The sequence below is a fragment of the Cydia strobilella genome, chromosome 23, assembly GCF_947568885.1.
Source record: "Cydia strobilella chromosome 23, ilCydStro3.1, whole genome shotgun sequence".
Classification (NCBI taxonomy): Eukaryota; Metazoa; Arthropoda; class Insecta; order Lepidoptera; family Tortricidae; genus Cydia; species Cydia strobilella.
In genome coordinates, this window is record NC_086063.1 from 10,279,383 (window position 1) to 10,303,885 (window position 24,503).

At 38.4% G+C, this 24,503-nt stretch overlaps 2 protein-coding genes across 3 annotated transcripts in view; both read left to right on the top strand.

Annotated features, from left to right (window-relative positions):
* The first annotated feature begins 526 nt into the window (after nt 1-526).
* Nucleotides 527-5,551, top strand: LOC134751847 (myoneurin-like). Of its 2 annotated transcripts, XM_063687350.1 has the most exons (3): nt 527-765; nt 1,137-1,973; nt 4,054-5,551. In XM_063687350.1, the coding sequence occupies exons 1-3, from the start codon at nt 592-594 to the stop codon at nt 5,335-5,337; spliced, it is 2,295 nt and encodes a 764-aa protein (XP_063543420.1). In that variant the 5' UTR covers nt 527-591; the 3' UTR covers nt 5,338-5,551. The 2 variants fall into 2 exon arrangements, with proteins under 2 accessions (XP_063543420.1, XP_063543421.1); XM_063687351.1 differs by lacking the exons at nt 527-765; nt 1,137-1,973 and adding an exon at nt 3,319-3,616 and having other exon boundaries at nt 4,054-5,549.
* Nucleotides 5,552-7,680: 2,129 nt separating this feature from the next.
* LOC134751717 (uncharacterized) overlaps nt 7,681-24,503 on the top strand; it is a 173,963-nt gene continuing 157,140 nt past the window's right edge. The window contains exon 1 of the mRNA XM_063687162.1: nt 7,681-7,996. The gene's annotated coding sequence lies outside the window, so the exon portion shown is untranslated. The remainder of the gene's footprint in view (nt 7,997-24,503) is intronic.

A 24,503-nucleotide genomic window follows, 5' to 3' on the forward strand; every position in this document is an offset into this window, starting at 1 on the left:
TAAGAACAAAAAAACTATACTCATCCTTTTCTTTTGGGTGCTAGTACTAGTGTAAGACAAAGATAGTATTATTATCTCTGTCTATGTTTGAAATGAGACAGTCCCTTGACAGACTATAACTATCGCGGTAACCGAAGACAATATTATTATTATTCTAAGAGTATGACGTATGGACGTATGACAAAGAGTAGTATAATATATGTATAGGAGTTTATTCACACGATGGCGGTGGCGCTTTTTATCAAGGGTTGTTGGATTAACAACTTTAAGCCTTGGTCTTTAAATCGAATTTAGCGTGCGAGCAGATTCAAGCGGTTTTTTACCGCACGTTGAAAAAGCGCTCGTTTGTACAGTCTGGCAAAAAGAGTAGAAATTAAAAAGTGGCAACACTGTAGTGTCGTCCCGTTTTTCTTAGATTGATTTGAAAAAGACGAAACTACAGTGACGTCAGCCGTGATGTTAAGACGTCAACGTCACTGTCAAGTGTCAAATAATTGCGGACTTTTAGGTCTGTGCTTAGGTTATGTTGTTAGCGTCTTATTTTTTGCTATAAACCAATTAAATAATCAACAGTTATTTGATATCACAATCATGACCACGCTAAAACAAGCCATATTACATTCATTATTACAAAAGGAAAGTTTGTGCTGTCTGTGTTTTGGCACAGTTGGATCTGAACATGTTTACTTAGACGATGAGGCGATGGTGAACGATTCTGGCAATGTAAAGCTTGCTGAAGTGCTCTATTATATCCTAGGATATGATGTAAATATCCTTGTTCAGTTACAGTTGATCCTGCTAACTTTTAAGGACCCTCCACACTCGCGAATCGCGGCGCGAAGCTGCGAACGCGAGTGTGGAGTCTAGTTCGCTAATCAGCGAAATCAACTCCACACTCGCGTTCGCGGCTTCGCGTCGCGTAGTCTAGAGCGAGCTTTTAAGCTTAGATTGAATAGGTTTTCAAATTAAACTAAGTGGCGGTAAAGTCGAAGATTAAGTATTAGGCCGCGGACTTTAGATCCCAATAATGTGAATTCTTTAAAACATTTCGTGATTTCAATTACCAGAAATCGTGTTTTATGACCAGTGACAATTTTATTGTTTTATAGACAATTAATAAGCCCATTCTGTTTCAGGTGATGAATAATTTAGCTTTCCAAACCCTATGCGATGATTGTGTTGTATCAGCCATACAAAGCTACATGTTCATCAAAAGATGCAAGGAAAACACTGAAAACTTACAACAAGCCATTGAAAATCTAGATATTTCTTTACAAAACTTAAGAAGCAATCAAGAATCATGCAAGACAATGTTTCTTTCTTTAGACTCAAGTCTTGACGCTCAGGTTTACTACGATTATAAAAATCCAGTTACTTCACTTCCAAAAGCTTTGGTGAGATTTAAATATGTTTCCTCTGATGTATGTAACGGTAAATATTACATAGAGAGATCTGTGCAAAAAGAATCGAAAACCTGGATTGTTCCAACAGTTGGTGATGATGATGATTTTGATAGTGACTGGTGCATGTCGCCAGGAAAAAGAAATAATACTAAAAAGGGTCATAGAGGTAAAGAAATTTTATCTGACAGTGTGATGCTTCATGAAAATAGTACAAATAAAAGGCTAATATGCAATGGTTGTGAGAAAACATTTGAAAGTATCACCATGCTACGATTGCATTACATGAGGGTTCATGCAGTAAAAAAATTACAGTGCCCAAAATGTGATCATAAGTTTGCTACTAGCAAGTTGCTAGAATACCATCTAAGTCTTTCCCATGTGGATGCCATTTGTTTTGAATGTGGGAAAACTTTTACTAACATAGCGAGTTTGAAGAAACATGAACTCTCCCATAATATCTCATCTAAATATATCTGTCAGAATTGTCACAGAGTATACAAAACATTACGAACCATGAAAGATCACATTTACAACGGAGTTTGTGAGCGAGGAGGCAGAACAGGAAAATCAGTTAATATAGGAAAGTTTATTTGCGATATTTGTGAAAACCATTTTGCTACGAAGAATGCTGTACGCTCACATATGATCACTCTTCACGGGTTTGGATGTGACGATGCTGTACACACTTGTTCGTGGTGTAATAAGAGATTTGAAGCGCTCAGCAGTTTGAAAGGCCATATAGTTAAGCATACTAGGGAACGGAGGTTCCAATGTGATCTTTGCAATGAGAAGTTCGTTACACATCCAGCGTTGGTGAACCATACTCGTTTGCACACTGGAGAAAGACCGTATCCTTGTGAATACTGTGATGAAAGCTTCATCTCTGCTTCAAGACGAATGGAACATATGAGAAGAAAGCATTTAGAACCATCACTTCCATGCAGACTCTGTCCCATGATATTTAAATCTGGCGCAGGTAAACGGAAACATGAGAGAAGGCACTTTAATCCTGGTAGCAAGCATTATGTGCCGAAGGCCTTCAGGCCTGTAGGCATCAAAGAACCAAAAGAGCCTACACCATCAACGAGGAAAAGGAGGGTAGTAGTTATATAGGGTGGATATTGAAAACTAATAAAAGCATATTAATGATAGGACTAAGGATCCCTTGTTTTTAGCATGGTTTCATTTAAATTAAAGCATTTTAAAGAGGCCATTTAGATGCTAAAAGGCTAAAATCAAAGTTATACTTAATATATAGGTTAGCTGGAAGAGATCCCTTATAGGAGAGGTTAAAGAAGCTATGGTTATCTGATTGATTAATGTGCCTATATTTGTATTGTATGTTGCTTTATATTTTTCTACTTCTTTCCAATTTTTAGTGTATTTTCCCCATTCCTTTTTGTTGTTATATATTATATGTTTATCCTATTAATTTTGTATGTATTTATATCCTTTATCTTTCTGGTACCTTGTTGTACAGTTTTCTACATTTGTCACCCTCTTTTCACTTTCTCCTCTCATCTACTCAAAGGTTAACTGGAAGAGATCCCTCAAAGGGATAAGTTCGCCTTTGTACATCTTATTATTTGTACCATGTAATTTTTAATATGTATATTTGTACAATAAAGAGTTTACTACTACTATAGGGATAAGTTCGCCTTTGTACTTCCATTACTATAATTTATTTTTATAAACCTGTGTTGTGTACAATAAAGTGATTACTACTACTACTACTACTACTATATATCTGATGTTGTTATTAATGTTAGACAAAGTATTTTTTTTTTGTTTCATTAAATCTGTTGATGTTTCTATTGTCAGAATTTAAAATTAATCAACTTTTTTTCTGTACCAAGTTCAATGTGTGTCGAATGTTCAATAAGGACAGTGAAGACATCATATATCTTTTTTTTTTAAACTTCAATAAAGCAATAAAGTGTCATTGTCAAAGTCTATTGTGTGCAATTGTGTGCGTTTGGTTGCCAAAGGTTTATTTACCTGCTGCAGTTTACTATTTTCGTTATAAAATAATGACGGAAATCAAGAATGCTCTATTTAATGCTCTCTTACGAAAAGAGAGCATGTGCTGTTTGTGTTTTAACAAAGTGGACGACGCTGCAATCCATACAGAAGACGAAGTGGTGCTGAAAACAAATAGTGTCACAAACCACTTGGAGCTCTCGGAGGTTCTAAGTTTAGTTTTAGGGAATGAGGTAAATATTGTAGTGTAAAATCTATTGTTTATTGTATAACTTATCTACCGGTGGAACATCTTAATCTCGCAGATTCTTTTAGTTACAAAATACGTTGTCTTTCCAATATTACACTAGATTGTCTGCAAATTCTACAATACACGCTTACCCCTGACGACTGCTTAGCCTAGTGTACCGGTAGTGATTCAGCAGCAGCAGCTTGAGTCTCTGGATTTGAATCGCAGGCCATTTATTTGTAGGTTTATGACAAATGGATGTTTTCTATGTATAAAACTTATGTGTTGCTGTAGGTGTAGGACTAGGTTGATTTGTGTAATAGGTATTGTCCTATTTTTTTTCTTCTATGGGTCAATAAATCATCTGCATCAAGACCCCACTATGTGTGATGAAAAAAACAATACAAAAAATAATAAAAATACTTATTTTATATTTTGCAGGTCAACGGAATCCTGGCTTTTGACACAGTTTGCAAAGAATGTGCAATAACTGCATTAAATTCCTATACATTCATCAAGAAATGCAAAGAAAATGCACAAAATTTACATAAAGCTATAACAAATCTAGACAATAGCATACAACATGATGTAGAACATGTTTATTGCAAGTCTCTTTTTATTTCTTTTAATGAAGATCTAACAACTCGAGACTTTTTTGATTATAAGAGGCCTGTGAATTCACCGTCAGCTATCTTAAAGAGGTTTCAAAGTGTTTCTAATATAGGAAATTATAAAAACGATGTACAAGATGTGAAGAATGATGATCTTGATTACTTTGAACTTGATACCGAACCAGTAATTAAACATAAGAAACACAAAAGTAAACCTAGGAAAAATACTTTGCCGAAAGAACTTATACTACACAAGGATAGTACACATTTGTCGTATAAATGCAGTGGATGCCTAAAAATTTTCCAAACATTAGATTACTTGCGGCAGCACTATCTCAGGTTACATGCACCGAAAACTTTTAAATGCCCTAAATGTGAGCGCAGCTATGCTTCATACAAACTAGTAGAGCAGCATTTAAAAGACTGTCATCAGACTGTAATATGTGTTGAATGCGGAAAAACATACAAAAACCGTTTTAGTTTAAAACAACATGAACTCTCACATAGACTACGATTTGTCTGCCAAAGTTGCGGCCGCGTTTACAAAAATAAAGACACATTCAAACAGCATATAGAGTATGGAATATGTGGTCAATCCGCTAGAAAATCGGCAACAGACGGCTTGTTCAAATGTGACATTTGCAATAAACAGTACTCCCGTAAAAACACCTTGCGGGTTCACATTCAATTTGAACATACGAACACAGGCCAGCAACATGTATGCAGTTGGTGTAACAAGAAGTTCAGTTGTCAAAGCAGATTGAAAGCGCATACAGTTAAGCATACGCAGGAAAAGAACTTTCCTTGTGATATCTGTGGGGGTAAATTTGTTACGAAAGAGTCTCTTCTGTATCACACTCGCATACATACTGGTGAGAAGCCATATAAGTGTTCATTCTGTGATTTAAGATTTCTATCTTCATCCCGACGGGCCGAGCATGTGAGACGTCAGCACATGGACCCAACATTGACTTGTGACATTTGTAAAGCTAAGTTTCGGAGTCATTCCTGCTTGTTGAAGCATAAGCAGAGGCATGCAAACCCAAACAGCCGGCTGTTTGCGGTTGAAGGCAAGCCTCAGGCTGAGGAAAATGACTATTGCTTCAAGAATTAAGCTTTGTTATTGCAACTAATAAAGATTGAAGAAAGTTGAAATGAGAATATGTGGTGACTGATATTTTTATAAATTATAATTTCAATAATTTGCCTTAATAAAAAAATGTACTTTAGTAAATATTAGCTTCTGAGGAACTTGAAAGTTAACTAAGTTTTTGTGTGGAGTTTTTTTGTATATTTTATCTAAATTATCTGTAAATACATTTATTTAACTACACTATACCTAGCTATAATAATCAAAAATAAAAACGATTGTGATCAGTATGTTTTTTATTTTATTACATTACTTGGAACTTGATTTGGGCACAAAAGCCATGCATTTATTAAAAATGTTGCATTACATTTAAATATGGCCATATAATACAAACCAAATGTAGCTCAGTCAAGTTTATGCCCAACAATTAACAGTATCTAGTTCTTATTATGACTTGCTGTCACTCGTATTACAATTTTACATCTGAAATATTGGCACAATAAGAACTGAAGATGCCTGATAACTACATTTGGTTCAACTACAGAAAACCATGTTACGAGCCGGTCACATGACCCAGCCTTCAAAAGGTAAGTCCATTAGTCTCATTTTACCCTTCTGTATCATGTTGTCTAAAACGTGGCTAGCGTCCATCAGGGCTTTGCGAAAATATTGAGTGTATCCTTGTGGTTCTAGAAAAACAAAAATTAAAAAAACGTCATGTAAAGATAAACACAAACAGATAAAGTAGTGCTAAAATATCAAAACCACTACGCTAATCTTGAGCCCGCTCCAGACTACGCGGCGCGTTCGCGGCTTCGCGCACGAGTGTGGAGGGCCCTTTAGGAGTAAAAAAAGTTTACCTGAATCACTTAAACTTGTAAGTGAGCCAAGGGAGTCCTTAATTGGTTTACATTCAGATCCTGAAACATAAAACTATTCGACATGTTAGTACAAATGACTAGATTAGAACTTTGCAATTAATGTGATGTCTTATTATTTTATTTACCATCAACAGCAGAATTCCTAACGGGATAACACTGATCCTTAAGTTTATGGCCATGGTTTACAATAAATTTGCACGGTCCGATATTTGAGTGGTAAATGTTAGGATTTTAAAACATTGCCTTTCTACAATTTCCTGATTTCCTTTTCCAAAAAAGCTATTGTCAATTTTAAATATTCGCGCATTTGTGACGTCAGAAAAAGTGCGTTCAACATAAAATATTCTGACATATGGACCGAATCGACAGTAGTGATGGGCGAGCGGAAAGTTTCCCATGACGGAAACTTTCGGTAACGTAATTTACTGAAAATGTTTCCGTAATATTCTTCTAACGTGAAAGATAGGGAAATTGTCATTTTTTGATGATGATATTGCACTTTTCTGCTTTTTTTTTTTTTTTTTTTTGAGTTGTCAAAAGAGTAATATTACAAACGGAAAATATAATACATACCTAAACGGGTTTCTAAGTAAGTTAGAGATAGGCATATTTTGAAAATTTAAATTTAATAGAAAAATTAACGTACATTAATTTGTGCTCCATCATTCAATAAGGTTTTAAAAATGATTTAAAGGTATTTAAGATTTTTTTTGTTAAAATAAATATTTTGGGAGGGGAGATAATCGAACCGAAAGTCTTAAGAGATTATGAACCTGAATCAACAGTTTCCTAGAGTTTTTTATTATTTTTCTAGTTATACTTTTTTTGTTTTGCTTTCTTCTATTTGTACAAAATTTAAGATCCATAAAAAAAACTAAAGAAGCATATGTACAAGAGGAGCGTATGTTCTAAAGAAACTTAGACAGTTACGCTCTTTTGACGGTACCACTATTGTACCAAAAAAAAAGTTAGTACTGAGGCCATTATGTAACTAAGGATATTGTGTGACCTTAACAATGAACTTTTAAGCAAATACCTCATGGTTTTGCGAGAAACAACATACAAAAATGTTACTTATAGACCATATTTCCATAGTAAAACATAAATTATCAAGGAAATTTCCCTGCAATTTATGAGAATTTTACGGTAATTTATGGAAATTTACGCAAAATTCATGATATTCAAGTAAAATGATCCCGGTTTAAACGTAAGGATAAGGAATCTTGTATTTCTAAAATATTTCATTGGAAAAAATCTAGTTTCTATACAACAAAACACGCGCTTGTAGATAAATTGCCTGTTTTGGTAATGTTACCGTAACATTACCGAGGCGAGATTATTCTTTAAATCGGAAATATTCTCGGCAATTTCTCATCACTAATCATCAGTGTTGCTAAAGTACAAAAATGGCAAAATTGCAATAACTAAACGCAGCGCAAACTTTTTTTTGTGTGACGCACTGACGCAGTCAGTTGGATACGTCGTCAGATGGAAGCACTATACGAGCAATCTGTTTGTTTATTGGTCGAAAGGTAGCCTTCTTTCTTCAATAGCAAAATGGCCGAATATCGTAGGAGCAAGATAGACGTCCCGGAATGTATGTGTGCATAAACGTGGAATAATCATCGTTGTAAATAAACTGAAGTGCTAGTGCCGTCCTTTTGTGTCAGTGAATGCTGTGTTACCCAGTGCCTACGTTGTGATCTAGTTTTTAACAAGGTGTTTTATCAGTGTTTTGTGTCTTGTTTTCCCGTGTAACATCGGCCTGACATCTGTTTTGGATTTATGTTGACTTGATAACGGTTAGTACTGCCCTTTGACCCTTTAGTTAATACTTGAAAGTACTTTGAAATAGTTTTAAGTGTCTTCTAAATATTACTTTTTGTTTCTTAAAGTTTTGACACGTAATTCTATCCCTGTTTACTTTACGGAGCTTTGGTTAGATAGAACAGGATAGATGACGAAGTATGTGGTATTGTCAGTCCCCTATCCTTTTTGGAAAGTATTGTTATTGTTTTGGCGGTGACCTATAATGAATGCATTGGAGTCCTGTATGAGAGGTCGAGTTGGTAATTGGAGTTGACCCCTGTTCATTGGATGTGACATAACTGGTAACTGGCGTAGGACGCGGGTGACATCACTGCCGCGTATTTTGGGAATAAATTATTTATTTTCACTATCCACGCCGAACGGTACGCGTAAAAGTTCGTGTTGATGCTTATTACACATAAAATCACTCATTTTACTCATCTGCAATTTAGCTTTTTGTTATCACTGTATTATTATTATTGAATAAGCAGGCAGGCAGTTATGACAACTGATATGGCCTGTATCCAGTAATCACACAGATTGTAGTGTGTAATGACACAGAATTACACTATTGTAGTCGTCACTATTGTAAAGGATGTAGTAAAGATCAGTGCTTGAGTTATCAATGAATACACAGATTGGGGCTCTCTATCCTTCTTTCTTGGCAGTGTCGCGGCCCTTCAGGCCGCAACGCTGATCACTCACACCGCAATCTGTAACTGGCCCCAGGTGAGGCCAAACAGTAAAATCATGATTTAAAAAAAAACAGATTGGGGCATCCTTTATGACTATCCCATTGGTAAGATTGAAAGAATTTAATGAATATTGTGAGAATTTGTCAATGTTAGCCTGCTAAAATGTAGTAGGTATACATAATTTTAGAGATGTTGTAATGATAGCTTTCTGTCAATTGATAAAATTTCAAAATCAATGGACTAAATCATCCATTTCCTGGCATATTGACACAAAAAAAAGATTAAAAAAAAAACTAATTTCATTTCTTTTTTAAAAAAAGGGAACCACCTTCGAAAAACCAACCCACTGAAAAGCACAAAATAAATCCTTATCCTTGTCCAGTCCCTATCTCATCGTAAAGCAGATTTCTGCCAAAAAGTAATTAATACCTAATAATAAGAAAATTAGTTACCGTCCGGGTAGGGTAATTACGTAGTTTTTAAAGTTGGTGCCAAACCATCAAAAACATTCTATGCTGCCCCTTCTTTGCCTTTTTTTAAATTTATTTATTTAATCTTTATTGCACAATAGAAAATACAATTAATGTACAAATGGCGGACTTAATGCTACAAGGCATTCTCTACCAGTCAACCTTTGGGCAAAGCAGATAACTTGTAGGCGGTGCAACATCACGTCACTCATCACTTTTTATTATTATTACAGCTTTATTTATTTCAGCGAAATTTTAACAATTTTCAATGCAGTGTTTTATTGGTAAGTATATTGAAGTATCCATTTCACTGATCCCTAGTGGGTGAAAACCTCCTCTAGTCCCTTCCATTTTTCTTTATCTGTAGCTAGTTTCATCCAATTTTTCCCTGTTTTTTCAACTATTTGAACTATGTCAACTGACCAGCGTTTTTCTGGTTTTCCCTGATATCTTTTTCCTGGTGATCCTGTCCTTTCAGTCGTTACTTTTGATCCATTTTAGATGCAGTGTTTGTTTTAGGGCATCCATAAGCTTGGTTCTTTTTCTGATCTCTTATTGATAGATAAACAATTTTAAACAAGCTTTACTTATTTGTTACTATCTAGTATCAAGTGTTTGTAAACATAAATCTATGCCAACATTATAGTTTAGAATAGCTCTTTTTTACATACAAGATATATGTATACAGTGGTACTACGTAAACAAAATTAGTAACTAGCTTAAATCTAAAATAGGCCCTTGACGCATTGTACCAAGGATGCTGGCGGCATTTCCTCGCTGTATCGCAATGCTGATACGTTGTGTGAGGAAGCCGCCAGCTCTTCGGTCACCAGTTACGTCAACCAGGCGCTTCGCGATTTCTGCAAACAACTTGTGCGTGCTGGGACCCCATAGACCTATAGTTTCAACATTATAGTTATATGTATATAGGAATGTCACTAATTTTTTTGTTGCTCTACAAATTTTTACATTAGGTATTGTTTATATATTTGTAGATATTTTTTTAGAGAGAGAGAAAGAGAGAAATCATAATTAATTTTATGATGAATATTCTTGACAAGTAGGTAAACTCAAAACCTTGACTTATTTATAAATAAGAGTGACAGAATCCAGACTTTAATAGACATTCATAGGAATGACATAATACACCTGGCAAATATGCATATAAATACGAACATACAATGACTTCACTTCACCTTGTGAGTTTCTAATTGTTACTGAGGCACACACATACATAGGTATGTCTTGTAGGTCATACAGAAAAAACAATAGTTGTGTCTTGTGTTATTGAAAGTTGTGGACACTGGCTAGAGTTATTTATTTAATTGGACAATACAAATGGCGGACTTGAGAGTCTACAGACATTCTCTACCAGTCAACCAATCGGTTAAACCAGATGACTGCACAGAATGTGTGACCATAAACATATTTTTTTTATGGCACACCATTTATTATATAAAATAAATATTTAATATTTTATTCTGTTTTTAGTATTTGTTGTTTGGTAATAATTACAAATGTTGTCTTTCTTTGGCAGATAATGATGCTTTCTGATTAGACCCTTATGGCAATAATAACTTTGCCAACTTAAAATAAGTTAGTTTATAACTTGATGTGGGTTAGGCAAATCTGCAACCCCATTTCCGTGCATGCCACGCAGGCAATGTGACAGCGGACGTATAATTCCATAGATTACAACAGGGGAGTGCGTGCCCGCTTATACGCAGCGGTCTAAAGTCGTGCTGCATCTAATGTGATTTGACTTTAAGTACATTTTTGTAGACTCCTTAACAAACTACATAGTTAAAAACTGTAATAGATGTCATATATTAAAGAAAAAGTGACGAAGCCCTCCAGTGGTGAAGGCCGGATGGAAACTGCACAGTTTCATGTTCGCAATGTTTTAATTGCTCCTACTTAAATGGAATTATGACTATTATGAGCATTGAATAACATAATTGGTGCATAATTTTACAGTCTGTTTGGTTATCTAAACAACACAGGTTTTCGTAAGTGACCTAGCTATTCAGGTTATCTTAGTCATCTAATATTTTCATTTGATGTAAGTATCATGGTCATAATACTCACAATACATTCAAATAATTTAATTTCCGACCCATTTCGTACCTTGTCACAGTTACAATCAATATGAAATTTGCTAGAGAACTTATACTATTGTCACTGGGACAAAGTACAAAATGGGTAGGAAATTGGATTCTTTGTCTGTACTATAGAGATACATACGCGTGCGAGTGGCATTGCGAATCGCGAGACATTCGTTTTTCCAATATAGCAAAGAGGATATCATAGGATAGAGCGGTACTGTCATAGTAAATTTTGTAACCACAGTAAATTCACTGCCATCTATCGTTATAAAAATACAATAAAATGTATTTAAATATGGATAAATGATTTTTTTTATTTGCATTAATTATTTTTATATGATTTTGACCCATGTTCTTTAACTAATAAGCGTTAAAATTCTTAAATAACAAACGAAACCGTCAACGCCCTCTATACGAGAGTAGGCCAAAACTAGTGGTGCCATCTGATCGAGAATCAAATTTTCTTGATTTTCGAGGCACGTTTTTTCCTTAGACTGTATTACGGAATTATATCTATCTGTGAATATAGTAAAAGCAAAAAGGCCTTCTCTGGTGTCCCACTGCTGGACAAAGGCCCCTCTACGGCTCTCGGTTTAGATGCTTCTTCCGGCCCGTTGGTGTCTAGGTCGTCCCGACATCTCCGTCTGGGCCTGCAGCGTCCGCGTACCTCTTCTGGTATCCACTTGGTAGCTACATTAGCCCACCTTTCTGGATGCATGCAGCAGATGTAACCGGGAATAAATATCTAATTTATGAAAGTCGCCTTAGCGGCGTTGGTCTCCCCTCCCCATTGTTCTCCACTCGTCTTTATCCATAGCCTGTTTCCTATTATCCTACGATAGTACCGTTACGTACCCAGGTAAGTACGTTTCGGTTCGCACTCGTCTCGATATACGCCATGCTAGCGTTTTAAAATATAACCGGTTCTTTTTCCGCTGTTCCTTACCTTATTCTTGCGTCGACAACTCCGCATATCATATTCGCGTTCAACATTCGCCTCCCGACTTCGCATGTGTATACGCGGTATTACGTGTATTATGACAAGGTTCCACGATGATTCAGTTCGGCGGTGCGTGCGCGCAAGGATTCTTGCGTAGGCATATCACAGATCTAAGTGAAACCGTCCAATTAAACGCGTTACGTCATGGCTGTATACTGTGCTAATATTGTATGTTGTACAACTTGTGCAGCCCTAATAATCTGGAAATTCCTAGATTTAAAGGTTGGCAATGAATGTGTAGAGGGTTGCTTCATAGAATTATCTTAGTAATACATTCGTAAACAATCTCGCCCTCTTACCAGTCAGTTAAAAATGTAGGTTATACTTAGACTTCCCGCAATAAAAGACTAAGAGTCAAAAGTCTCTACCAATTTCTGAAAGCTTTATAAAGAGATATGTGTGGTATTTTCTATAAAAAAGGACCTTATTGTCGATGGCGCTTACGCCATTATAAACGATGCTCCGATATAAATACAATGCCGCGCGACGCTGTCCGGCGTAACCGCCATCGACAATAAGGTCAAGACAATTAGTGTGGTTGCAAACTGTCTCTTATTGTATTATGATTAAAGGGTGGCACATAGTTTTGGCGTGTTATTCCATCCGCTACTGTCGATGCTTACTGTACCATCGCCCACAATGTTAACTGACAGTTCGTAAACCTTATTACAATAGACATAAGGTCCACCGATGGACAGTTAAAAGTATTGCTGTTTGTACAGTCGCCATCAGATATATCGGAGTGGCCGAGGCGCTCACAAATATCTGAACACGCCTCTATTGTCAAGGCGTTAAGTGCGTGTTCAGATATTTTTGAGCACCTCGGCTGCTCCGATATATCTGATGGCGACTGTACTCGTGATTCATAGTGAAGTGAACAAGCCGTGAAGGGCAGCTGAGATACAGTCAGTCAGGGGTATCCAACCGTCTCTGCCCGCGACGTCGCCCGCATATATGTCGTGAAAATAAAAACAATTCACCGCTTCGAATAGTGAAGCACCCTTCGTCATTTACTAAAGAAAAAGTTGACCAAGCCCTACAGTGGCGGAGGCCGGATTTTGGACATCAAACTTCTCATGCACACTCGCGTGGTCGTAGGTAGGGAGGGGCAAAGAGGGTGAAACGCAGGATTGGAGTGGGTACGGTCAAGCTCTCCCTCCCCTCCCCAGGGGAGAGAAAAGGAGCGGCGACTCCCACACACCCCCTTACGAAAGGCCTTCCCGCAGCCGGGGGGAATGCGTTAGTGCATTCCCACTCGTTAAAAAAAAACGGTGAGAGACATAAAGCCTGACCAGTAATATATGATCATTGTCAAGAGGGCGCTGTTCATACTCTTGTATGTAGGGTGACAGTTCAGTATAGTATGAAAAAATAGTTCCATTGAAATTCCGCAACATGGCGCGTGATCATATATTCCTGGTCAGGCTCTAGTTATTTATATGACCCCGGTCACAGATTGTATAATAGTTCTTATGATCCCGGTCGTCAGTTTGGTTTTTGGTTTGCGTCTACTATAGTCCGACTAATCTACAGAACCCGGGGAATCCTTCCAACTCTTTATTTTATACGCCTTAGAGCTCAGACGGCAGTGATTTTCCCAATTTTCTTTCAGTTAAAAAGTTGTATCATTCAAAATTACAATTATCTACAGTTCATACAATACAATGTATTAATAAGATTTACTTCTGCTTGCTGTTTTCTTCAAATAATCAATTAATCACAATACTATCGCCCACACTGTTAACTGATAGTTCGTAAGTAAACCTTATAACAAATGTGTTGCTGTTTATAACTTATGAAACTTATTTAATTTGATTGCATACACAATACCAACTTAACTATGTTAATTATTAACCATAACGTCCATAACATTACCATTACCACAAGCGTTTGAAACAAAGAAAATGTCCATTGGCCTAACAAAGAGTAATAAATTAGCACCTTATTGTTTGAGGAATAGAGGTCATTTCGCACCTTTGGGGGTCGGTGTGATGAAAATATACAGGGCCTCTACAACCTCACTCTTAATCGCATACTCCTTGCGTTACATTATGGCTCCTCTATGATCGTTGATAGTATCATCGTCTATCATCGTGCAAGCATCCATATGATCGCCTGTACAGTCAAGGGCATAAATATATATACATTCCCAAAGTTTAAAAAATATACGCACGTACGCTCTTACACCTTACACCTTAGACCAGGGGTCGGCAACAGGCGGCCCGCGTGCCGCATGCGGCCCGCGAACCTCTCACTTGCGGCCCGCGAGCCTCCCTGGCTATTTTGTATATAATTTTGACAAACGACAATACCTGATAAAGTCATAAATATTACCAAAGTGCGGCCCGCGTCAATTTCGTTAACTACTATGTGGCCCTTGGCTGCTAAAAGGTTGCCGATCCTGCCTTAGACAATAAAGTCGTGTTCACAATTTCACATATTTTTGAGCCATTTGTCTGGATCGATATTTTTGCCTTCGACTATACAACGCAAACGCAACCACCCGGTGATTCCCTTTGATGCGTGCCCAAAAATTGGACAACTCACGGGTCGCAGGCAGGCGATCATTGGCGATGGTAGACCGCCAGATGACTGACGTCGACTGCCGAGTATGCCCTCTACACTATCGTGCCCGCCAGTCATCTTATCATCGCCGATAGTGTAGAGGAGCCATTATGGCATTTGGCCGATCGATTGATTTCGTTGCATCTTCATAGGTAGCTGGTAATTCATTAAAATCGCGTGCGATTTGTTGCAGGTCTGTAGTTGTGTTGTAATCAAGAAAAAGAGATGTGGATTACAAATAATCCTATATTTTATTGGTACAGTCAAGGGCATAAATATATAAACATTCCCAAAGTTTCAAAAATATGTGAACGCTCTTAAATCTTAGACAATAAAGTCGTGTTCACATATTTTTGATCCATATGTCTGGATCGATATTTTTGCCTACGACTGTACATATATTCCCGCACGTGTACTCTCATATCTTCATCCTCGCCTCAGTGGAGAGGCAGCCTTAAGGCCTTAGTCTTGTTTTTAATGCTCTCATCGTTTCCATTGCGTTGTTTTCTTGTTTAAGATGCATAAACGTAAGGAGAAAACGGATAAATATTATAATAATTTTCCCATTACAAATTTAAGTGCCCATATTTATTTAATTATTTATAATTTTTTTAATAATGTAGATTTCTTGTTTTTGAAGCAACTCAAACCAATTTTAATAACAAAACTTCCGTGAGACACAGACATAAGCCGAAGATTGCTCGACATGTTTCGCTCTATACCGAGGAACTTCAACGTGAGCACGCGTTGGCGGACTGACGCAAACTTCAATGGTGCTTAATGTGTTTTTGTTGCGTACTAAAATGTAATATTTTTTTAGTTATTCTTCACAACCGCCAACGTTTACTACGTCCATTTATTATAGTAATTTACTTCCCATTGTATCCCACTTGAAACAAAAACAATAGGATTCGTCTAATTTACACTGATTGTTCGTCTTTACGATTAATTAGCAGAACAAAGGCAATTAGTGGTCGCGTAAAGAATGGGCCAAAACAGCAAATTGTTTAGCCATTGTTTTAATGATAGTCAAATACGAATAGAGTGCTAAACGGATGGGTAAGCCTCAGCGTAAGTAAGGTAAGCTTAAGCCTCAGTTCAGCATAATTAATTCATGACATGACCTACGATACGAGTATTGACAGCTGGTAAAAAAAAAAGTTCCATACAAGACTCGGGGCGGTTTCAAGGCTCCACATGCGCGTTTTGCGCGCGATGAGCGGCGCGCTCGGCGCCCGCCCCGCGCCGCGCCCTATTCAGCCACCTGTCTAAAGCTGGCCATACACGTTTTGGACCCGGGTATGTCCTTAAACTACGTCTAAAAGAGAGGTATGGGCACTGTGAATGACATCTCGCTTTGTGTGGTAGGGCACAGGACAGCGATGTCATTCCAGATCTAGAGCAGAGCCCAACTGGGGAGGTACCTCCACCTTACAGAAAACCGCAGCCAAATAACACTAGACCCTACTAATAGTGTTGTGTTCCTGCCGGTGAGTAAGGTTGCCAGAGCTCGAGGGAGAGGAGTGTTAGGGTCGGCAACGCGCATGTAACTCCTCTGGAGTTGCAGGCGTACATAGGCTACGGAGACTGCTTAACATCAGGCGGGCCGTATGCTTGTTTGACACCGACGTAGTATAGAAAAAACACACTAGGGTATGCCTGCACAGTTCAACTGCACAGGTAAAGCTGGTTAGAAAACTGCGCAGTCGAATGCCACACACGCTAAGTTTTACCTGTGCAGTTGGCAAAACTGCGCAGGCATACCCACCCTAGTGTGTATGGCCAGCGATGCGGGTGATGGAGTTAAAATACCCACACATTTTCTATCAACCTCAGCATGAACGTTTTGACCGCCAAAGACGTTGAGTCTGCCGTTAGTGCCCTTGCAAATATAGTCTAGTTTCGTTTGCTTCTGTTTCATAGTATTTGACCTTGATTATAATATGTAAAAATGCAATGTAAGATCTACAATTTTGCGTTATCTCACTTAGCTCATGCACTCTAAACATTGCCACAGAATAAGTAATAGTACTACTGTACAGAAAGGACACTTCAACCAAACCCGAAGTTTGACAGCGATTCAGGGTCGTATCACGCTGTCCCTTTCGGCTATTTAGGGCTGTCAAAATTCAAGCCATTATCTTGTCTGTGGTCTTGCACGCGAAGGGACGTCAAGTTGTGCCAACCCTAATAATGGGGTTGGCAACTGTCAAGGGTTTGCAGAGATGGCGCCATCATAGCTTGCCCCGTTTTCTATGAGATTTGGCTTAAAGGGCTGGCATCCAGGGCATTAAAAAAACAAAAATTTTACACAATTCTAGGGTTTGACAGGGCAAGCTATGCTGGCGCCATCTGCTAATTATTTCGACCGGCCAACCCCATTGCTCGTAGCGATGCTGAGCCGAATGGAGCCGAGTTTGCCCGAAATGAGGAGTGTCCCCCAGCCCCCCACTGACATTGTCGACGATGGTACAGTCAGCAGCAGAAGTTGTTAAGCGGGCGAGGTGTTCAAAATTATCTTTCTCTTTACAACTAATCCTTGCGTTATCATATCAGATTACCGACAGACTATTATGAGTAATCAGGTATTCAGAGTTCAGCCAATCTCTTAAGTCACCTGTTTTTCCGATTCCGCCCACCGTAATAGCTGTATCACTAATCAAACTTTCAGAACTATTACTAATAAATTAACTAGTACGTACTAGAAACTTACTTATTTACTTACTCCTCTGGCGTAGCGACTGCTCGCCACTGATCCCGGTCCTGTGCAGATTGTGCCTACGTCCATTCTTGGGATCAGTTGTCAAGCGGACCCCATACTCCCGTGAGCCGTGGCAAAAATGCCGGGATAACGCGAGGAAAATGATGTTGGAGCGTTAAATACTCCCACTGCGACACGTAAGACCTTCGATTTCTGTACTCAGTGACCGCTGGACTGCGCAAGACAGTAAATCAGTAATTAAATTTAATGCTTACGCAAATAGAAGCTTTGTACGAAAACGCTTCAATTAGAGAGCGGATCGTATGTGACGGCCGCTTGTCACACCGTCACCAAAAACTTGCGACTCTTGGCGAGGAAAGAAATGTTTCGGAGTCCGAAACATGTCGCCAAAAGCGACTAAAAATACTAGTTGAGTGAAACCGTAGTGATCTAAATATTTTGAAATATGTCTCAGGATAGTTTAATTTCGAAAGAAATCATCATAACATAAATATCAGCCTTGTATCACCCAATGCTAAGCAAAGGCCTCTCTTCGAGTACACCACTTAGGTATCCCGGTCCTGAGCCAATCTCATCCAGAAGTGACCTGCAATCTTCCGAATGTCGTCCACCGAACGAGCCAGTGGACGCCAGGAAAGAAATACGTGTTATATACTGCCATGCCTTTTTGTGTCGATATGTCCGACTCCAGTGTTGGCCGAAACATTAATGCAATTAACCATTAACCAGTACAAATTGAACCGTAAACTGTAACCGTCCGTTACGGTTTACGGTGCAATTTGTACTGGTTAATGGTTAATTGCAATTAACGTTCGGCTAACACTGTCCGACTCTACTGGAAATGTTGCCCAGCCGCCTTCGATTTCGATTTATTTATTGCCGCCTATTAAATTTGTACCTACTCAAGAGCTTATTCGACGACGATGGAGCTCAAGGACAGTGTTTTGTATAGGGGTATTACTGCAATGTTCTGCCACCAGAGTGCAGCACTAGCCTCAAATAAATAAAATAAAAAAATAAAAAAGGTACTCTACCTTTAACAGGTTTTTGACAAGTTTTCAGAGATAATAAAATATGACATTGATCATTGATGCATCAAGGCGGTTTGTTTACAGAGGACCTACCGGGAAACGCGAATCCGAAATTTCGCTATCTGCCTCTTTATCGCTCGAATATGCAAGAGTGACAGAGATGAATGAAATTGCGATTTTCCTGTTTTGCGATAAACCCTCAGATTGTGGTAGTGGCGCCCCCTTAATATTCCCTATTCCTTTGATTATTTGCCATTTCTATCGAAGTCCACGTTACTAAGCTACTGCCTCACGGTGTGATTGTAGCCATGTCTAATGTCAAACAGGCAAACAAAACCGGCAGTAAACCACTGGTATTGCAACAACCAATCTGTTTACAAACAGCCTAAACTTTATTTATCAATACTCGTAAAACTGTAGCCAAGAAAACGGCTTTCAGTGCTTGGAATAAAGATCGAAGTTGCAAGTCAAGTTTTGAGTAGTGAATGTGTGAAGATGGATATTCAAATGATATTTTGTTTGCCTTGTGAAGTTGCGAGATTGAGTTAAGTAAAGGCATGCTTTACTCATCAACGAGGCATACGTGAAATAAATTTTGATTCCTGTTTGAATCATGATCATGAACAAACAGAAAGCTTGTCTCTACAGAAAAGCCCACAACACAAGCTTTGCTTTGCTTTATTTTGCTTCAATCTAGGCTGATTTGTGTAAGATGGTCCTATGATATTTATTTACATTCCACTCTACCTATGATATAGTTTAAATACGTTGCTTTTAACTTCAGTTTGCTAGTTAGGCTAGGAATTAGAAACCTAAAACATCTAAGCTGTATAAGGTTCTAAGACTTCTAAGCATCTATCTACATTTAGTTGGACCGGTCGGTCAGGCGACTTCGATGAGCTAACTCTGACGTAAGCGCGGTGACGTATGACGTGTATAATGATTATGACTTAATGACAGTCAACGTGTGACCTTGTATTAATGTGATGAGGGCTCGTGTCATGTTAACTACTCCTTAATAAAATATGTAGCTTTCTATCAGAGAAGGATCCTTATCCTTTTGCTTCTTGTGTACATGGAGCATGTGTTGTTCTTACATATTTCTCACATATTTTTCTCTGTTGTCTGATTACGAAATTAGGATTTAAATAAAATGTCGTTTTCAAGAGAGATTCATAGGCTTTTGGACATCAGTCCACCGGAATCATAAGCGCCGAAATCGTAACTTTGGTAGCTCAGTTGTGAGCGGTGGGCTGGTTCGGTGTCGCGAGTCCGAATCTCATTCGAGACAGTAAAATCTTACCAAATTTTCTTTAATTTTCTTTATTTCAATACATAAATGATAAGCTTTCGTGAAAGCATGTATGTCAAAGAGTAAAGTAAGTAATGCACAGCAGTCAATATCAAAAGTGGCAAAGCCAGGCATACCTAAGCACAACTTTGGCCAAATATCACTACGTAAAATATTTTGCAAAATTTGATTGTCTCCATATGAGAGTAATTAATCCTCCATGAGTTTAACGTAATTGGTGAAACAATTAACTGGCTCATTGCCACATCCTACACCGGAAGTGGTCAATAAAACCAATTGCCAACTGGCAACACGTTTCCAATATATTCGGCAGTTTATTCTATTGGTAAATATTTATGATCTAACTTGGCTAAAGACATGTATATTGTTCGGTGCACTGCTTAATGTATATGCTCCTTCAGCAAGGAGGAGTTCTGGCTGAAGGGGAAGTTCCGGCGGTACCTCGGCTGACTCCCTGACAGTCCTGACACTGCGCATGTCCTGCGGGGTTGCGTCATGCGTCGCAACCGGGTCTATATTGGGTCGCATAATAATTGATTGTCCTAATGTAATGTTACGCATAAAACTCATTTCGCACAATTGTTAGTGTGTCAGACACTATTAGGAACTAGGAACTACAAATAACGTAGCGGATAATTAATTATTTCCCACAATTCTCAGTTTTCAGGGTTCCGTACCCAAAGGGTAAAAACGGGACCCTATTACTAAGACTCCTCTGTCCGTCTGTCTGTCATCAGGATGTCTCATGAACCGTGAATACCGTGATAGCTTCACGGTAGAAATTTTCACAGATGATGTATTTCTGTTGCCGCTATAACAACAAATACTAAAAACAAAATAAAATACATATTTAAGTGGTGCTCCCATACAACAAACGTGATTTTTTTGCCGTTTTTTGCGTAATGGTACGGAACCCTTCGTGCGCGAGTCAGACTCGCACTTGGCCGGTTTTTCTGCATGTGTTCAACTCCAACGCTAAATACTACTAATACTAACTTGCTACCGGAAGCGTTTTGCTCGCCTGATTACTTTTAATGTTTCAAAATGGCATGACAGTAATTGAGGTTTTTTTTCCATTTCTGTAGTTTTTCGTTTTTCTGTTATAATTGCTCTATTGAACTTAAGGCATACACTATTTTGGACTTTCTGTTAATGCATGAACTGTTAATAAAGATGTTGTTTTGAAAAGATGTGTCCCGTCGAGTTGAAAGTTCGTTGTCGGTCCCATATTTTATTCTCCTCCATTTCAGGAGAGATTATACTTCTTGGGCAGAAGTGTAGGGTAAAGGGGGCCACTGATTATCAGTCCGCCGGACGATATCAGCCTGTCAGTTAGAACAAAAATTTTAAAGTTCCGAACAACTGACAGTTCGTTATAGTCCGGCGGACTGGTAATCAGTCGGCCCCTTTAGAGCCAGTGTAGCTTTATTTGAGTTTATCTTTATATTTCAAAGCGATTTTGTATTTTCAAAAACATTTACACTTGTGCTTGTTTACTACCATTCTAGAAAAAAGACTGCGCAACAATCACGTTCCATAATCCAGACATTCAGGCACACAACTCAATGAATACTGGAACTAAGATTATTCTAGTCTAGTTATTGCGTCCTAGATTTACCTACTCCCCTATAGAACAGGGGTTGTTATCTAACTTTGAATTGCGTTGCAGGCAGGCGCATTCAACAATAAAGAGCTTTACGGCCTAGTTGTCTCTGCAGCTAGGGTTGAGATGGTGATTTAAAATAAAACCATACAAGTTTTGAACAGAAAACGTTCGGGAGGGCAATCCAAACTTACATTTTGTCATAAAAATGATATCTAAATGATGTTGTTTTATCATCATTTGCCTATGCTTCTTTGTCGCACCATTGCATGTAAGGGCAAGTACGAGACAAATGCACGCACGAATGATAACAAAATGAAATGCTTTTATTTCTTCTGAATCTAAAAAGACAGAATAGTGAAAGACGTACCTTTTTGTGCAGACAAATATTAATGCAAACTCTAATTCGTAATGTTTAAATGCTGTAATGGTCCGGTTGTACTTTAAATAAATTCATACATTATGACAGTTGCTACTAAATATATCGTTACACAAATTGTATGAATTGCCAACAGAAATAACACAAAAAGCTTTGAATTTTTTACTAACAGACATGTCATTTCTTTACGTCATTCATTATTTCAATTTACATTTCCGTCATATCTATTTTCAGGAGTTATGACTAAATTATGTACACTATTTACTGCGCAATAATAAAATATTTCTCTGGACAAAACGATCTACTAATAAAATTATTAACTGTCCATCGGTGGACCTTATCTCTTTGCAATAAAGTTGACAATGCAAATGTTTAATCAACTGTGTCGAGGACGGTACCTACACTAGAAGACGACGTAATTCACTAGAAATGCTTTCGATTATAAATAACTGTACTGCTATTCACAATCATTCACAGTTGTGTTGTACAGTCGAAATCAGTGGCGTAACTAGGGAGGGGGGGGGGGGGGCAGAGGGGGCAAGTGCCCTGGGCGCCATCCAAGGGGGGCGCCAAAATGGGCAAAAGGCAGCAGCAGGGAAATTTTTGTCAGTCATCAGGGGGCGCAAATTTGGTGACTGCCCCGGGCGCCATATCCTCTAGCTACGTCGAAATGAAATATATATTATATTATAAAGGAGTACCTAAGGGGTAAAAGAATAAACATGGATATCTTTTTCTACTCCAGCACTCTTATTTGTGACGTTTTCAACCAAAAGGTACCACATTGTCGCTTTCCGATTAGGTTGATTTCAAATTGAAGCTATATGCAAATAGCGCCTTATTGACAACAGACAATAAGTACCCTTTTGGATGAGAATGGCACATTTGTAGATTAAATGACTGCTAGTGAGATCGAAATCAACTTCACAAGAAGTGCGGCGCAGTTTTCTTAGAATCCTAACATCAGTGTTCTTAGGAATATTCTTACAATATTATGCAAGTGTTGTTTTTTTTTAAATTCTGAGTTCTAGACAAAGATCTACAAACAAATATTTACTTTGATTTTATTTATAATTTTAGAGATTTTAGTGTTTGCTGTCTTAGAAAAAACATTGTGTGCAACGGTACTTCACTTCGTTTAGTTTTGTAACTTCGGTCCTTGAATTATAAGAACCCTTATTATAGTTATTATGTATATGTACCTGTTGCACAAAATACAATTAACGTCGACTTACTCTTTCGCTTTTTAAAGCCAAATTTGTTCTTTATAAGATCAAACTTCGAACTTCTTGTATTTGGCTTGTTTGGCTTCTGGTATGTTAACATCTTTGTTACCCTCATTCTTTCTTATGTGTCGTGGCCTCGTGGCTTTCTGGCTTTCATTGTCTACCAAAGCTCTATTACCTTGATAGAATATTAGTATTACCCCACGGGGGTAATATTTATCTCTGGATTCGAAACCAAAGCATTAAACATTGTTACCGTATTCAACATAGCCTTCCATGCCAAACATAATATCCAGGTTTAAAAAAACAGTGATTCTGTTTGTAATCTCTATTTCGTAATAATTTAGAGATCTGTTTATATTGGTTTTATCAACCAATAGGAACGCGGCTATAGGAATATTTATTTATTTATCGTATGGCTTCGTTATATGTCACTGGATACAAAAATAAACTTAAAATTAAAATTTCGCCCTACTCAGGTAAGCAGCCGCTTTTTCAGCCAGGATATTGAAGTCACTCACATGGCCCGTGTATTTTGTGAGGGGACATTCCAGCACTATGTGTTCGATGGTCTGGTCTGGGTATCCACAGTCGCAGGCAGGCGAGGCGCTCCAGCCCCATTTGTGCCAGTGGTGTGCACAGTTACCAATTCCGGTTCTAAAGCGGTTAAGGGCGGACCATACGCGGCGGGGCTCTTTGAAGCCGGTAGGAGGTGTTCGAGGTGAGAGATGGATGAGAGGGTTTATTTGGTCCCCATGGTGCTCCCATTCCGCTTGCCACGCCTCCGCCAAACTCCAAGTGGTTTGTTGATTGGGCATCTGTAGGGCAGGAGGGTTTCTGGACTTTAACCTTTTTATGCTCATCTCGTTGAGGTCTCGGTGGATGGGAAGGTTAGAGCAACTGTGCATTTTGATGGCTTCTTGGTGAAGGCTTTTGTTCCTACGGAGGTGTGAAGGAGCTATGTTGCCCAGAATAGGGAGCCAGTGGGCTGGGGTAGGCTTTAAGCATCCGGTAATTAGTCGGAGTGTCTGGTTTAGTTGCGTGTCGACAGCTGAAGTATGTGCACTGTTCATCCAGACTGGGGCGCAGTACTCAGCCGTTGAGTAAACCAGAGCCAGAGCCGTAGTTCGAAGGCAGGATGCAGTGGCTCCCCAAGTGGTTCCCGTGAGTTTTTGGATTATGTTATTCCTGGTCTTGAGTTTGCTTGCAGCTTTCTGTAGGTGAACTTTGTATGTTAGGCTTCTGTCTAGCGTAACTCCCAAGTATTTTGGGTTCGGGTTGTGGTTCAAGATTGCACCTTTGAACCTGATACTAAGAGTTTCGCCAGCTAGCCTGTTGTTCAGGTGGAAACAACACACCTCCGTTTTAGTTGGGTTAGGGCACAGGCGCCAT

Excerpts from the sequence above, each read along its gene's own strand:
- LOC134751847 (XM_063687350.1), top strand. The coding sequence starts at position 592 with ATGACCACGCTAAAACAAGCCATATTACATTCATTATTACAAAAGGAA. Across the intron at positions 766-1,136 it reads ATTATATCCTAGGATATGAT|GTGATGAATAATTTAGCTTT; the intron begins GTAAATATCCTT and ends ATTCTGTTTCAG. Across the intron at positions 1,974-4,053 it reads GAGGCAGAACAGGAAAATCA|GTCAACGGAATCCTGGCTTT; the intron begins GTTAATATAGGA and ends TATATTTTGCAG.